Genomic DNA, 16,698 nt, shown 5'->3' on the forward strand with positions numbered 1-16,698 from the left:
CCAGGTGGGCAGGAGCTGACAGCTGGATGTCTAGTTTGGGGGTGGAGGCAGGAGGGCACATAAAGGGCTTTCCTGGCATAAACAGAGTGTACCTTTAGGGTACCACTGGGCAGGGAACCAGCGCCACCTGGTTTACATCCCACTTTGAAGCCCCTCCTAGGACTGGTACTTGGGAGCCACTTTCACTGGCTCCCTGGGGATCTAGGTTGAGATATCAGGGCCTTCCTCCCTGTCTTCCTCCTCTCCTTCCCTCCTCTCTGCCATCCTTCTTTCCTACAAACACTTATTGAGCAACTTACTGTGTGCCAGGCTCTATCCTAGGCTCCTGGACACAGTCGTGAGCAATTCAGACACAGTCCTGCCTTCATGGGCATCTTAAATCTCTACTTGTACTGGCCTCTCCGGAGCCCAGAATAACAAAGAGATTTCCTCTGTGGTCCCAGGGGAAGCTGCCTTGGAGAGTAGTTAGGGCTGCTAATCTAAAGACTCAAGAAAATGCATTGGTGGCCACTGTCCATAAAACATCTACTGTGGGCATGGCACTTTATCTCATGTACAGTTCTTAAAACTTTTACAAGAAGGGCTTGCATAACCCATTCATAGGTGAGGGAGCTTACGCTCAGAGAGGCCATGTAACGTGGCCAAGTTCACCCGGCAGGTGTGCAGCAGAGCTGGAATCTGAAGCATCACATCCCATGCTCTCTACTAAGCTGTCCTGGAAGGAACCATCTAGCTTATCAAAATAGGAGATAATTATGTGACAAGTACTTGGTAAGCATGAGGTGTGAAAAGGAAAGATGATTATTTCAAGGGTGCACAAAACTAGGGAGGGTCAGAGAAGAAAACAGAACAAGATCACTTGGTGATTTAGTAGCAGAGGAAGGAGTGGTCCCAGGTTTGCTAGTTGAACCCAAGGCTCTTTTCTTCATACCCCAGGCATCATTTCTTAATGCTCTTGCTCACATAAAGCTGAGACCTGCAGTATAGGCCCTGAGCTGGCTCAGCTAAGTCCTAATAACTATAATAATACTAAGGACTTATCATATGTCGGCACTGTTCCAACCACTTGATGCTCATGTCTTAGAATGCAGACAGTAAGCCTCAGAGGCAAATGACATGAGCACCTCTCCTCCATACCTCCAGCCAGCTACTCCCTCTCCCTGCTGGGTGGCTTTGTTGAGAATGCAAGGGTCTCCCTCCCTCTCCTGGGTAATTTTTCCTAAAGCATCACTTCTCCCTGAAAGTCTTCCCTGACACCCCCATGCTGGGCCACATGCCCCACACCTCCTATGGGGACTGCTCCACTGTCACCTGCAGCAGACTGCACTGTAGGAGCCCTGTCAACCTCTGCATCCCCCACAGGCCAGTGCCTTAGCCCATTGCACAAAGATTGGGGTAAGACCTCAGAGTGCTCAGTCAATGCTGACTGAGTGAATGAATAACTCTGAGATCTTTGTTCATCTTCTCAGTCTCCTGTTCTCATCTAGAAAATAAATGCGCACAGGAAGCCCGTCTTTAAAGGGTTGTGAGGCTGACATGGAATGGCACATGTGGACATCAGGAACTCTTCCCATAGCATCTAGATAAAAGGAGTAGAGCTGGGAGTTGAACCTGGTCCTCTTACTCCAAAACCAGTGTGCTTTTTGTACACTGAGCAAGATAAATAATGCACACCTAGTCCTAAGCCAGACAGGCGCTGGCATGGCATTGCTGGAAATGGAACAGGAGGAAAAAGTCTGGATGACAAGAACATAAAGAGGGGACAGTGCATGGTTGTGAGGGTGCACTGACAGGACGTCAGGGCAAGGTGAGATGCCACCTGGGACATTCTCTAGGGACAAATCTCTGAGATAATGTCCATTAAACAAGGCTCAGTGCCCAGCTCTAGCTTGATGAGATGCTGTGGGAGAGTCTGAGCCCTGCCCTGTGAGAACGGCTTCTGCACCCTCCTCCCCTGACACACTCAGCTTCACCTTTAAAATAAGGTGAACAAGCATGTTTAAAGGATCTGTTTGAAAGACTTACAGGTTCCTGAGAACTCCCTATAGCCCACGTACGGATTTGTCTCTACTCAAGTATCTGGGTAGGGACAGGGGGTCTGGAAGCCAACAGAAGCCATGCCCAGAGCCCCGGGCAGAACACACATTCCTTTGGGAAGAGGGTACCTACTTGCCTGGGGCAAACATAGGGAGTACTCTCTCCTTCCTCTTTATCCCATGGCGCAGTGAAGAGGAACGAGGAGTCCTCCCTATGTGGAGCAGTGCTGGATATCTATCGTCATCTTCCTCTTAATCATCATCACCATGGCTGACATTTATGTAGTGCTCACTGTGAGCCATGTACATTCTAATCACTTTTCATACATCAATTCATTTGATCCTCAACAATGCTATGATGTACGATACTATTTTCTAGATGAGGAAACTGAGGCACAGAGAGGTTGTTTGCTCTGCCATTTTTCCCTATGGTCTGAGATCTAGGACCTCCTTTGGAAGAGAGAAGAAGGAGGGGATCAAGTGTAAGAATTAAGAAGGCATAGACAGAGTCTAGGGGCCCTCATAAACATGGATCCAGGGGGAACTGGACTCCAGGCCTGTGTCAACTGAATATTTTTAAGTGGTTTTGTATTTGTGTTTCCTTTTGGTTCTTCCTTAATATCCAATTAGGTCATTTTGGAAGTTGCAGCCTGCGTTGGCTGTAGTAAAGGAAGCCAAGGGGTGACGGATCAGCGCTCCCTTGGGGTCGGGGTGGTGGTGGCAACAGTAAGCGCACGAGCCCCTTGGGGGCCTGGGGACAGGGAGGTGAGCCACTTTCCCCCAGTCTCGCCTCCTCACCTGAGCTTGCTCGTCTAGATGTCTCCTCTGTTTAAACCTACGAAGCTTTGGCATTTTCTTTCAACAACCCCTTCCCTCTCAGGCGGGGATGGCCTCAAAGGCACTGGTCAATTCCTCTTCTGCTCGGGACAGGAAGGTAACGGTTCAGTGGGCAGAGCACAGGCACTTTCCTAAATGCCTGCTCCCATGCCTTCCCATGCACCCAGACTCCCAGGTTGCTTCAGCCTTGGACAGGCCACCCTAGAAAGCCGGGCAGAGAAAGCGGCAGGATCCGGCTTGTGCCCACTGATGATCCCTAAATGCTCCCACATCTGCTTGCTGGCCCTGAAGGTGTCTTCCTGGAGAAGAATATCTGCTTTGGGATTTCTCCAACAGCATTTCTCCCTGTGACCTGGGTGAAGAAAGGCAACTTCTTCTCCAAAACCTCTATTTCCTATTTTTTAAATTTTAATTTTAAAATTTTAATTTTATTTTTTTTTGAGACAGAGTCTCACTCTGTCGCCCAGGTTGGAGTGCGATGGTGCAATCTCAGCTCACTGCAACCTCCGCCTTCCAGATTCAAGCAATTCTCCTGCCTCAGCCTCCCAAGTAGCTGGGATTACAGGCGTGTGCCACCACACCTGGCTAATTTTTGTATTTTTAGTAGAGATGGGGTTTCACCATGTTGGCCAGGCTGGTCTTGAATTCCTGGCCTCATGATCTGCCTGCCTTGGCCTCCGAAAGTGCTAGGATTACAGGCGTGAGCCACTGTGCCCAGCCTGTTTCCTGTTTTGTAAAGTGAGAAGAGTATCATGGACTTCCAGGGTTACCAAGAGTATTCACTGGGTCTGTGTCAGCAATGCATCAGGCACAGTGTCTAGAATGTGCTGCCTACTCCCCATTTTGAGGTGCAGAGCTGGGCCAAGAAACGAGTGACTATGCAATTCTTCCTAACAAAAGAGCTACAGCACAGTCCATGGCAGCCTCTACCTGGAGGTCCTGGACAGGGCCCCAGAATAAGCTGCGGGAAGGAGAGGTGATATGGGGAGCATAGAGCAGCAGCCCCGTTTCTGAAGTGGGGAGATGGGAATGAAGGTTTCAGGGGCCTGGGAGCATAAACACGCCCCTCCTTGGGGATCCTCGCCAGTTACTCCTATTTCCAATATGATGTAAGGAACTAACTCTGAGGCCAGTGTTCCAGCTTGGACTTGCCAGCGTGTGATGCTGCAGCAGTCACTTAACTTCTCTGACCACCTGGTTTATCAACTGCAAAATGGTGGCAATAATGCCAGCCTCTGAGCTGCTGTGAGGGTTATATAGGAAAACGCTATATTTAAAGTCCTTACATGAGGCCCAGCACTTAGCAAGCACTTTACAAATGGTAGTTGTGATTACTAAGGAAACAATCTACCCGTTTCAAAAGGAGAAAAAGTAAGCCCAGAGTGAAGGAAAAATCACCTGGGGAACCACCAGGAAACTCACTGGTAAAAGCCAGTGGGGAGCTAGAGTCCCCAGTGTCCAAGGCAGGGCCCTGCTGGAGAAAGTGCTGGAGCAAGCGGGGAGCCCACCTACCTCCAGGTAGACAACCCAGGGCATGACCAGTGTGGCCACGAGGAGGTCGGCCACCGCGAGGCTGACGATCAGGTAGTTGGTGGTGGTCTGCAGCGCCTTCTCGCGGGACACGGCCATGCACACCAGCACGTTGCCGAAGACGATGACCGCGATGAGCAGGGTGAGCAGCGTGGCATAGTAGTTGTAGTGGGGTCTGTCTGCCTTCCCGTCCGACCCGTTGAAGGGCCGGCTCCAGTTCTGCCTCTCCAGATCATCATCGTACCAGGACAGATTCAGTGGATCCATCGGGGCGGCGGAGCCACTGGGTGGCCAGGCTCTGGCCAGGAAAAACGGACACAGGGTGTCAGTGGGTGGGCCTCTTGCAGAGGTCTCCAGGGAGAAGACCAACTCCTGGCATTTAATAATGAGAATTCTCCAACTCAGGATTTTAAGGTTTACGGCTAAGAATTTTCTTAAAATGTTGGGCCTTCTGCCACTCTTTTGCTAGCAAGTTTTTACAGCTAGTAGGACAAATGAGCAAGCACAAATTTTTTTAAACATATAATAAGATGAGCTTGAACAGAGCTGATCCATCATTTATTTATTCATTTAACAAACACTTCTTAAGCATGACCCATGCCCCACACACTTGAGTGAACCAGGCTTGCTACCTTCCAGTCATCGAAACAGAAATGGGTATTCATTCATTCTTGATTCTATAAATATTTATTAAGCATTGTTTTATATAGTTCTAGAAACATAAGCAGGAACAAAATATACATGGCTCTGCAGATCACATTCTAGGAGAAGCAACAGCCAATTAATCAAGCAATTACATCTATGGGTGATAGTTAGTAGGAAATGGAACAGGGAGAGAGATACATAGCCTCAGGTATTCAGGGAATTCAGGGAAGTTCAGGTATTCAGGGAAGGCTTTCTAGAGGAAGTCATGTTCAACAGACAGACACCTGAAGGATGCGTAGGAATTAGCCAGGTAAAGAACTGGGAGTCAGTGGAAGGTCTAGACATTGGAAGCAGTATATGCAAAGCACAGAGGTAGAGAACAGGTAGAGGGCCTGAAAGAGATTCTGGATAGCGGATGCGGAGGGACCTGGCAAGGGTTGAGTCTGGGGAGGTTGCAATAGGCAAGATCATAGAGGGCCATAAAGGTCATGGTAGGAGTTTATACTTGATCCTAAGGGCAGCAGGAGCCACATGATCTGATTTGCCTTTCAAATAGGTGATGCTGACAGCATTGTGGAGAACGAAGAGGAGGGACCCAGAGTGGAAGCAGGACACCAGCTGGGAGGCTGTAGCAGGAATCCAGATAAGAGATGATGAGGTTTGGCAGGATGCAGGCAGTGAGAGCCCTGCAGAATGGGCATCTCATCCCATGGAGGGGAAAGGTGTCTTGAAGTAAGTATCATCTGGGATGAAGTAGAAGGAGAACTTAGTCTGCGAAATGAGAGGGGTTGAGGCGGGGCGTGTTCCAGAGAGACAATATGACATGGTCCCAAATCATCAAACAGCAATTCTGCTTGGCCAAAAATGTAGGGTATGGCAGTAATGTTGAGGATAATTAAACCGCAGGGACATTTGTAGGCCAGATTGAGTCTTGTCAGCTGGAAAGTCACTGAGAGGTTGGGCCCAGAGACATGACCCTATTGGACTGGTGTTCTAGAAAGGTGTATGATGTAGAACAGAGCTCAGAGGGGAGTGACGTTTTGGCTGTAATTTAGGTTAGAAATTGTGGTCATCTGAATGAAGATAGTGGGAATGAGGATGGAGAGACCTGTTCAGAATCAGGAGTTAAACTGGAAGTCAATTTCATGGTCCTTGGTCCTTGCATAGGTGTGGGGCAAAAGTGGGTACGGGACAAGCAGGGAGATAAGGAGTCGAGGGTAACACTAGGATTTCTGCCTGGGACTCTGGGAGGCTGGTGTGGCATATTCACAGAGAAAAGGGACCAGAGGGGCTCAGGAGCAGAGTTGGGAGGCATCAGGAGTTGATGAACTTGACAGCCTGAATTTTGGTTGTGACTGAAGCATAATGCACGGATAATATAGTTGGCTTTTCAGCTAACAAAAGTCTTCATATTTTACACAATAGAATTAAACTTATCTGCATTCCAAGGCATTCCATACAAAGCATGTGACTTCCAGGTACTTTGCTACCCCAAACCGAAAACCGCCAATTGATGCCATTTGGGATGAATGTGATGCCATGTCCAATCAATGAATAGGGCACACCTCCTGCAGTGGGTCAGAAGGGATAGTGGAAGAGGGTCTGCCCAACCTCCACACTCTCATCCCTGTCTGACACACCCACTCTTCCAGCTTTGGTAGAGGAGTATGGATCATGTCTTACCCACCACCATCACTCTGGAGCCTTGGGGAAAAGCAAAGTGCCTAATTCCATGTGGGGTGACATGGAATGCCACCATGCAGCAAATCTTCCAGTTCTAAGGTAATGAAGCATGTGTCATATTGATGCTGTATTCTACAAAGCCAACTGGGCCCTCTTCCCATTTGGAGCCCACAGCGGGAGGCCTGCATGTATGTATTGATCAGGTGCCTTGGGCTGCTTCTGACATTCATTTACTCAATCAGCATCTATTGAACCTGCTGGGCATAAAACACTGTGCAAAGCAGTGTCAGGGGCCTGAGGCATGTGAGGCACACTCACTGCCCCCATCCTGACCATCGCTCTCAGCTTCTCCCCCAACTCCCTGCTGCTGATGATAGCATCATATACTTGTAAAAGGTTTTATAGTTCGCTAAGTTTTTTGATATACTGTCTCATTTATCTTCAAAACAACCATCAGAGGCTTTTAATTATTTTCCCTGTCTATGGCCGTACTACCTGGAACATGCCTGATCTTGTCTAATTATTATCCCTACTTTACAAATGAGAAAGGGATTTGGAAAACTCTTCCCTTCACTTTCCTTCCTTCTGCTTTTCCAGTCCCTATGCATCCTTCAAAGCGAGTCTTGCCCAGAATCCTCCTGCCCTAGAATCCACCCATGTCCTCCTGCCCGAGCCATCACCCATCCTCTGCAGGGTCCTGCAGCACTGAAACACACCCCAGTGCTACACGAGACACCTATTTAGGAGTCTCTTTTTTTCACTGAGGTGTAGACGTCACAAGAGTTACAACCTGTCTTGCTCATTCCTCCTCTTGTTCTTGGAATGAACAACAACAAAAAAACATACCATCTTGTTCTTTTCCAACTCCTGACTGTGGTTTGCAGGCAGTATGTACTCAACAGACATTTGCTGAATTCAAAGGTTCTGTTAGTGCAGCTGGGAAGAAAACCCCTTCCCACTTGAAAGGTACCTGAGGGTGCCATAGGTGCTGTATGCTGGGTCCTGTTACAGTCTGCACTATGCTCTTCCCTCAACCCACAAAAGGTATATGCTGAAGTCCTAACCTCCAGTGCCTCAGAATGTGACTGCATTAGGATACAGGGCCTTTAAAGAAGTGATTATGTTAAAATGAGACCCTTAGGGTGGGCCCTAACCTAATCTGACTGGAGTCCTTATAAGAGGAGCTTTGGACATAAAAAGAGACATCAGGGATGCGCGCACAGAGGAGAGACCATGTGGGAATGCAGCAAGAAGGCAGCCATCTACTAGCCACAGAGAGAGGCCTTAAGCGAAATCAGTCCTGCTGATACCTTGATCCGGGATGTCCCAGCCTGCAGAACTGTGAGGAAATAGATTTCTGTTGTTTAATCTACCCAGTCTGTGGTATTTTTGTCACGGCAGCCAGAGTAGACTAATACAGGTCCCTAGAAGTAGACTCTGAAGAGGAAATCAGCCTGCGGGAAATGTACTGGGTAGTGCTCTCAGGATCAAGATGCGCAAAGGAGTGAGGAAGCAGGACAGGCCAGAGGGAGAAGTCACTACAAAGGCATCGGGCGACCCCACAGGGCACCCTACCAGTTGCCAAAATGAGGGCAACAGGGTAGGGCCTTTAATCCCCTCTCATAGATGTCATAGCTTGCGGCTGTCCCAGGGAAAGCAGTGTGACCTTGAAAGAGGCATCTCTCCTCAGCAGTGGGCAGTTGCCCAGAACTGTCAGTTGCCAACACTCCCAGTAGTTGGAGATGAGGGCTGTGGTCCTGCAGGGGGATCTGGGCGGCACTCCACAGTGTCCACTACAGTTGATGTTCAGGAGCATATGTACATGTGTGTGGCTGGGGTGTTTGTGGAGAACTTCCTGGAGGAGGGAGGATGTAAACTGGGATTTAATTTTCTTTTAATAGAGACAGAATCTCACTTTGCCACCCAGGCTGGAGTGCAGTGGCACAATCATAGCTCACTGAAGCCTCAACTCCTGGCCTCAATTGATCCTGCCACCTCAGCCTCCTAAGTAGCTGGAACTACATGCATGTGCCACCATGCCTGGCTAATTTTTAAAAATGTTTTGTAGAGATGGGGGTCTCATCACTATGTTGCCCAGGCTGGTCTCACACTCGTGGCCTCAAGAGATACTCCTGCCTTGGCTTCCCAAAGTGCTGGGATTACAGGCATGAGCCATACCTAGTCTAGGATTTAAAATTATGAGCACAATGTAGATGGCAAATGTGAGCACTGCAGGTCAGGGTGGGGTTGAGGGTGAGCATTCATTCTCTGGAGTGCTGGTTACTTCTGCAGGGTGAGGGAGAGTCCCTGTACCCAAGTTCTGAGAAAGGCCTCACGCATTTGATTTTCTAATCTATTATTTATTATTGGTTGTTCTTGTTGTTTTTTGTTGCTAATACAAATGTAGTATATTTATATTATAGAAAAAAAGGAAAAACATAGCAAATGCCTAAATATCTGTAACCCCTATAAGTACCTTGGTACAGGGCTTTTTGTTTGTTTATTTGTTTTGGTTTTTTTGTTTTTGAGATGGAGTCTCGCTCTGTCGCCCAGACTGGAGTGCAATGGTGCAATCTGGGCTCACTGCAAGCTCCGTCTCCTTGGTTCATGCCATTCTCCTGCCTCAAACTCCCCAGTAGCTGGGACTACAGGTGCCCACCACCACATCCAGCTAATTTTTTTGTATTTTTAGTAGAGATGGGGTTTCCCCATGTTAGCCAGGATGGTCTTGATCTCCTAACCTCGTGATCTGCCCGCCTCAGCCTCCCAAAGTGCTGGGATTACAGGCGTGAGCCACCGAGCCCGGCCGGTACAGGGCTATCTTTAACACCTGGTGTCAGCCCTGGTTTCTATCGTGTCTTCAGCACCTTACATAATTGGGGCTGGCATCTCTCACAAGCAGGGGTTGCCTGGCTGGCTCTCACCATATAAATATCAAGCTGAGCAGGAATTCAGACATCAGCAAATCCACTGCCACAGAGGAGGTACTCTAGCCTGAGAGGTGCTAGTATAACATTCGAGCTGAGGACTAAAAACCTTGGGTTCAAGTCCCAACTCTACCACTTACTAACTCTGCGGCCTCAGCCAGATTATTTGGCTTTCCTGAGCCCAGTTTTCCCATACACAAAATAGAGGTAACAACAATTGTGAGTATTAAGTAAGATGACTCATGGCCATGTGCCAGGCACAGGTAAGCCCTCGAGAATGTCGACTTTAAAAATCAAACCAAGCAAAAGAATGAAATGAAACAAGCGATCAGACCACAAGCCAATGGCTCAGTGAGATGAAGGGACTGGTGCTGTTCAAATGCAGCTCACGAGGGTCTGAGGTTCTCCTGGGCACACTGCCTCCTATGGCTCATCCTGAAAAGTAGGCGGCTGGATGAAGGGAGATGGATTTCAAGATGCAGCCACCAATTCCTTGGGAGGAAGTAAAGGAAGGAAAAGACAAAGCCTGTCCCTGGGCCCTGGCTGCAGGACAAACCCAAGTGACCCTTGGGATGAGGTAGCAGCTGGCCTGGAAGATCCAGCTCTCTCAGCCCAGCTGCTATAGCCAATGACTATCATACTAATCACCACATTTCATAGACTCTAAGACAAAATTGAATGAAAATGCACCACTATTTTATGTACCACTAGGAAAGAAAAAAAAATGCTATCCAACCAGTAGAGCTCCAAGATGTCGTCCATTGTAAAATGCATTCTGATTTCAAAGACATTAAAATGGTGGGGGTAGGGGAATGTGCATTGCAGAGTAGATAACAATACAGGGCCTTCCCAGCATTTCTCTGCTGGCATTTTCTCAAGAGGCCTGAGAAAACCTGCTGGTTCCTAGGCTTCCCTGCTGTAGCTCCAGCCCATCCCTCCCTTTTGTCCATCTGCCTCTGGGCTGCACAGGTTGTTGGGCTCCAAGGGGCATCCCACGAGAATACACAAGCGAGGAGCTTCTCCATCCTGGCTGGAGCTTGTGTTCGTGAGGAAAGGTTCCCAGTGCTGCTCCAGGTATGCTGGGCTGGTTCTGGCTCCAGAGAAGCCAGGTGAGTTCTTCGTCCACTCTGGAGCTTGTGGAGGGAAAATGCAAAGCCACATAACACATGGCACCTTGTATTTGCCATGACGGTCCCACCATTTCTTGTTCTTTTTTTAAAATGGAGATTGGCTAAATACATAACCCGAGGTGCATTATTCTCACATGAAAATTTTTTTCAGACGAAGTGACACATTATATTAAAAAATCTGTTGTTGTCAAAAACAAGCATTTGATTTGGGATTATGAAAATATGATCAGCTTGCTCACCACCCTCCAAATGTCATCTCCATCTTTCTCCCAGGTGGCCCCTGCAGCACGCATAAAAGCTGACAAAAGCTCCAAATCGCAGTCCCCAGTCAACAAGAACTTAATGAGCACCAAATACGTGCATGGACAATGTGATTTCCCAGCTCTTACAGGTTGAGCTACTTGACAGTGTCTCCTGGGTGGAGGATGGACGATCTAACCCTGTAGCTGCCAGGCCTCACTCCAGGGGTGGCTGCCTCTCCCCTAAGGCACCTTTCTGTGCAGGAAAGTGAGGGTAACTGCTGCTCCTCATTCTACCCTCACCAGGCAGATGCTTGCAGACAAGGTTCCATGGGTCTTCTGAGGCCTCCTAGGCTTTTCTTTCTCAGCTGCCCTGGTGGAAGCCAGGAGTAAGGGAAGACTGCATTTGTGTGGTGACCTACAAGCTACTAGTCATCAAAGAGCCAAAGATCATCTGCTCCTCATCTGTTTCTAGGACTCTTTGCTCTGCCTTAGCTCAGAAGGGCAAAGATCTACAGAAATATCTTTCAGAGTCATCCATTCTAGTGCTCAGGACCCCTGCCCATCAAGTTCTCCCTAACATCTAACCTAACTCCAGCCTTCTGTAATAGTGGCTCTCTTCAGAAGCTTCAGAGCAGAACTTCCCCAACAAGATGTTTAGAATGCATCAAGGTGCATAGAAATATCAGGTCAACTGGGATGTACAGCCAGGCATTTCCAACCTCCGCAGCCTCTGCCGTTCACCCTATGTGCCTTACAAATGCTACTATTTTCTGTGTGTGCCCTAATTTGGAAATTAGCTAGCTCTCAAGTTGAGAAGTACTGGAAGAGCCCAGATACCCAGGGCTAAGCTAGGCCACCCAGGCTGCCCCAGGCAGGCCATCCTGCTCAGGCCACCCACTGCACTGCCCCCCAGGAGTAGAGGAGGGGACAGGGAGGGGGCGGGCCTTCTGGGATATAGATGAGGTATAGAAGAGGTTGCTTTCCCAGTCACACCCCAAAACTGGCAGGCACCCCAACCTATAAACAGAAACGGCTTCTTTCAAGTGTATTGGAAGGTTAAAAAGCTCTTTTAAAGCTCAACAGTTTGAGGCTGACACCCAAACCTGATATTTTCTCTCAGGAGAAACTTGGAAGGTGTGGCCACCCTTAGTCCCAAGGCTGATGGAGCAGGGTGAAAAGGGTCAATCTGTTGGGACAGCCTGGAATCCAGGAAGAAAGCTGGCAAGTCCAGGGAAAACGAAGAGGATTTTCTCTGATCCTCTCTTTCTCTTTCTCTCTCTCTCCCTCCCTCTCTCTCCCGCCACCTCATTTCTATTTTGTCTGGGGCACAGAGCTGGAAAGGTGGGGGACAGAAGCCCTGGATGCAGCATAAACCCCAGCAACGTCTTTCCTGTGCTTCTGTCTCAGCTTAAGTCTTGGTGCTGCCTTCCCTGAAAGTTCGGCACTTGAAGGAATCAAATTGTCTAATTAAAATTTAACAATTCCTTATCAGGCTTGATGGCGGGTGAGACACTGCTGTCTTAAACACATCACTTTTTCCTCTTTTCTGAGATGTGAAGCATTTCAATGAAAAAGTAGAGGGGAAGAAGAAAGTATTTTTCATTTGCCTCTCAAAAGCAGCCTATCGGAGTGACTCGAGTTGGATAGGAATTGGGACTGAGTGGGTAAGAGGGTCCTTTCTAGGACGCTGGTGACGTAGGCCACCTGCCCCTGCCCCTCCAGGCAAAGGCCAGGCTGTGACTTGGGGTTGAGCCTTCTTTTAGTATCTCTTGCAATTTCGAAAAGGCAGTGTGGAAATGGAAGAGGGAGGAAAGAAGGTGCACCTGTTCCTTCCTACATCCAAGGGGAAAGGAGAGAGTTACTGAATAACACCCTTATGTACTCTGGCTTAGGAGGCTACCTCAGCAGAGGACAGAGGAAACAGAGACTGCATTCCCAAAGCCCTAGGCCAGGCAGCTGCAGACCTTGGGGAGTGGGAGTGGGTTGCACTTGGGCTGCAGAGGGTGGGAGTGGGTAGACAGACAGGCAGTCGCTGTCTGGAGGGCAAAACCTCCAAGCCCTGGGCCTGGGGTGTGGAGGGTCTGTGGAGAGGGAAAAAAGGAGGGGGAGGAGAAACAGAGAGGACTGTGGGGGCAAAGAGGAGCCTGGAGCAATGGACGATGGCAACCTCCTGGGCTCACTGGAAATGGCTTTTCCTGCATCCCAGGCCCAGGTGCACAGGGGAACGGGGTGTGAGGCTGTGGGTCTGGCCCCGGTGTCAGCAGTCACTTCTGAGGGAAGAAATGCAGATTGCTCTTTCCCAGTTAAGGGGAAGGGGTCCCCCCTCCTGAGCCCCTGGACTCCCCCTCCCCACCCACAGCCTCAGCACCACTGTGGGGGAACAGGTCTGGACTAGAGACCTAGGCTGGGGGATACCCGTTAGTGGAAGCCCAGGGAATGGCCTGAACTACCATTTGGGGGTGGCAGAGGCTGCTGCGGAAGACAGTGGGGGAGGCCACACACTAACACCCCCATTTGCCATCCCTTCTCCCCCAGCATGGGGACCCTCCCCGGAACCTGGTGTTCTCCAGAGGCAGGGAGGGAGCAGAGCCCAGGGGCCGTGCAGCAGGGAACATTGTCTAGGTTTCTTTAGAAGGCGTGGAACAGCCTGGATGAATCTCTCCACTGGTGGTCTCCGGCTGTGTCTGGCCCTATGCAGCTGGAGCCAAAGAGTGGCTACAGTCTCGAGGGCCTTCTGTGGCCCAGCCTGAGGTTGGCAACCCGGGTCACCTGCTCCAAGCCTCTCCCCTTGCTCCCCGGAATTAAACCTGGCCAGCAGTTCCCAGCCTTACCTCCTACCTCATAGTAAAAATAGAAGCTATCCTTGAGCACTTGCTCAACTTCCTGTCACCACATCCATAAACTTACGGGCACAGGCAGCCATATGTACCTTCCTTGAGTCCCAACTCCTAACCCTAAGCCCCTTCCTGCCACTTGGGCTCAGCATAGCACACCCTGGCTGGTCTCCTCCTCCTTCTTACCCTTCAGGACTATCTTTCCAGCCCCTTATCCAAGGAAGCCTTCCTGCCACTCCAGCTCAGAGCCCGTCCTCTCACTTAATGCTTTTACAACACAGGAGCTCCTCGGTGACACCCAGCACAGATGTAATGAAGTCAGTATTTGTCTAGTGATTTGTTTCATGTCTGTTCTTGCTAAACTGTGTGCAAGCTTCGCATGTGTCTTGTCTCTCCTGGTGTTCTCCCTCTCCAACACCACCTTGGTGATGGCATATGCTCCACACATGTCTGAGAGATGTCCATGGAGGTAGTACCTCATTCAAGTGTGAAGGGGCCAGTCCCTAGGTCTTTTCCTACCCTGCAGTCATTTCTTCTCCCAGATCCTTCGTGAAGGGTACAATAGCCTCGTCTGAGATCTCCTGTTGACGCTCTGGGTCCCAGTCATAGTGGTAGCTGGGGTTGGGTGCCCAGCTGGTTGGGGTCCTTGCAGGGTGTTTCCCAGGTGGGCATCACTGCGGCCCAAAGGCTTTATAAGGCATTTGAAAAAGAAGAGAAGGCACACGGATGGAAGTGAGTGTGGGAAGGTGGGGAGAGGTCATAGACAACACGCAGTCTGTGGAAGGAAAAGCACAGAGCAGGTGGAGATGGCTTCTGGGGTGCTGGAAGGCCTGGGGGCCCAGGGCTTCAGAGTGTCCAGGTTGGTACCACCCTGTGGGAGGGAAGTCACAGCAGGCCAAGGGAGCCATCTCCCCCCATCAACACCAGCCAGAGACTACCAAGCATCCCCAGTGAGTGAACTGAGTGCAGCTGAGACTCAGCTCTCTAAGGAGCATGAGGGTGGGGTGGGGGTGTCCCCAGGGAGAGGCTGGAGCACACACAGTTCCTTGCCCAGCTGTGGAAAGGGCCCCTGGGTGAGACTCTGTCTAGGAGCAGAGGAGACCACAGCTGAGCATGACCAGGGCCTCCTCTCTTCCAGGGCTGTCATCCCAGACAACCTGACAACCCCGCTCTCTGCTTCTTCCCAAGGTGGCCAGGTGGCCCTGGGTCTGCCCAGGTGGCCCTGGGAGTGTGGAGTCTCTGAGAGGCCTGAGGAGCGGCAGAATTCGAGTCTTCCCAGCCTCACCTTATTGCAGGCCTCCAGGGTCTGCAGTGGGGTGAGGCAGGGTCTGGGGGATGCAGTGAATGCAAGAAGGGGTGACTGCCTGACAGCCCCAACCTTGCGGATTTTTATGGCTCCGTAAAAATGTCTCCTCAGAAACTGTCAAAGTGTCACAAATTAATTAACTGTTAGCTGGAGTGACTCAGTGTGGGGAGGGAGTGGGGGAGAATGGCTCAGTGATGCTGAGCAGGGTGGTGGCGGTGCTGTTCTCTGCGTGTGCTGCCTTTTGATTAAAAATCCTCACCGCTCTGATACTGTGCGAGGGAAGGGGCAGATCCCTGGGGCAGCTCACGTGCGCCGCAGAAGACTGGCGGGTGGGAGGCAGGTTGGGGGTGGGGCCCAGGGCCCCCTCCCTGAGAAGGGAACATAGTGGGGAGAATGAAGCTTCTAGAAATTGCCCAGGAGATCTAAATTCAGAATGGAGCCCACAGACTGGCACTATATTCCTCCCCCCACCCCCCACTTTCCCTTCCTCCTCAATTTGCCCCCACAAAGAAAAAAACTGGAAAGTTGAGCTCGGTTTGCCCCAGGGGCTGCACAGGGTCACCTGAGCCAAGGACACGCTTAGCTACCAAAGTCCAGCCAGCCAGAGCCCAGAGAGGAGGAAGGGCTGGGTCTTAGACCAGCCTCCTTGACCTTTACTTTAATTTCAGGAAAGAATTGAGAAAACACGCTCTTGAAAGTCAATTGGGAGACAAATCCTGAACCTTATTGCTCCAAAAGGAGGAAAAACAATCCTGGCTATTTGGCAGAAAATTGCTCTGCTTTATTAAAAGACATTCCTGTTCATAAAAACAGAGAGAAGGCCCAGTCCAAATAACAGCACGGCCCACCATCACACTGCTGGAAACCTCCGGAAGCCCTTGTCCCCATGTTTCTCATCCTTCGGCTCCAGCAGCTGGCACCGGGGACCTTTCTTTCCCATTTGGCAGAGGTGATGGGAGGCCCTCTTGCAATGGAGGAGGTGGGCAGGCAAGATTGGACTTGAGGACTCCCGCACAAGTGCTGTTTAGGTGTCAAGACCTCAAAGACGAAGTGAAGGTAAAACATCACCACAGGAATGCAATCAGCAAAATCCAGATTGCAGAAAATACAATAGGACAAATGACCCAGTTTCTTCCAAAAATAAATTGCAAAGAAAAAAAATAAAAAGAGATGGAGTGGGGGGAGCTTCTGGAATAAAAGAAACTTAAAAGCCATCTTCACCAATTGTGATATGTGGCCTTATTTGGATCCTGATTCAAATAAACCATTTTTTTTTAAATCCCTGACATTTATGGGACAATTGAAAATCTGAACAGTAGATTCTTATGATATTCAGAATTATTGATATTATGGCATTCTGGTGAATTTTTTCAGAGTCCTTATAATTTAGAGATACACGCTGAAATATTTACAGATGAAATTATATGCTGTCTGGGAATTATATGACAATAGCATGGGGGTAGGAGCATGGATGAAAGAAGATTGGCCATAATTTGATCGTGGTTAAAGGTGGGTGATAGATACATTA

The 16,698-nt window shown here is 49.6% G+C and overlaps 1 protein-coding gene across 2 annotated transcripts in view; it reads right to left on the reverse strand.

Annotated features, from left to right (window-relative positions):
* Window positions 1-16,698, reverse strand: part of DRD2 (dopamine receptor D2) — a 66,584-nt gene that overhangs the window by 10,643 nt on the left and 39,243 nt on the right. For both annotated transcript variants that reach the window (XM_025357011.1, XM_025357010.1), the window contains exon 2: window positions 4,386-4,701. In XM_025357011.1, coding sequence (XP_025212796.1) covers window positions 4,386-4,670 — 285 coding nt within the window. In that variant the 5' untranslated portion in view covers window positions 4,671-4,701. The remainder of the gene's footprint in view (window positions 1-4,385; window positions 4,702-16,698) is intronic.

This window comes from Theropithecus gelada, chromosome 14, assembly GCF_003255815.1.
Source record: "Theropithecus gelada isolate Dixy chromosome 14, Tgel_1.0, whole genome shotgun sequence".
NCBI classification, from domain to species: Eukaryota; Metazoa; Chordata; class Mammalia; order Primates; family Cercopithecidae; genus Theropithecus; species Theropithecus gelada.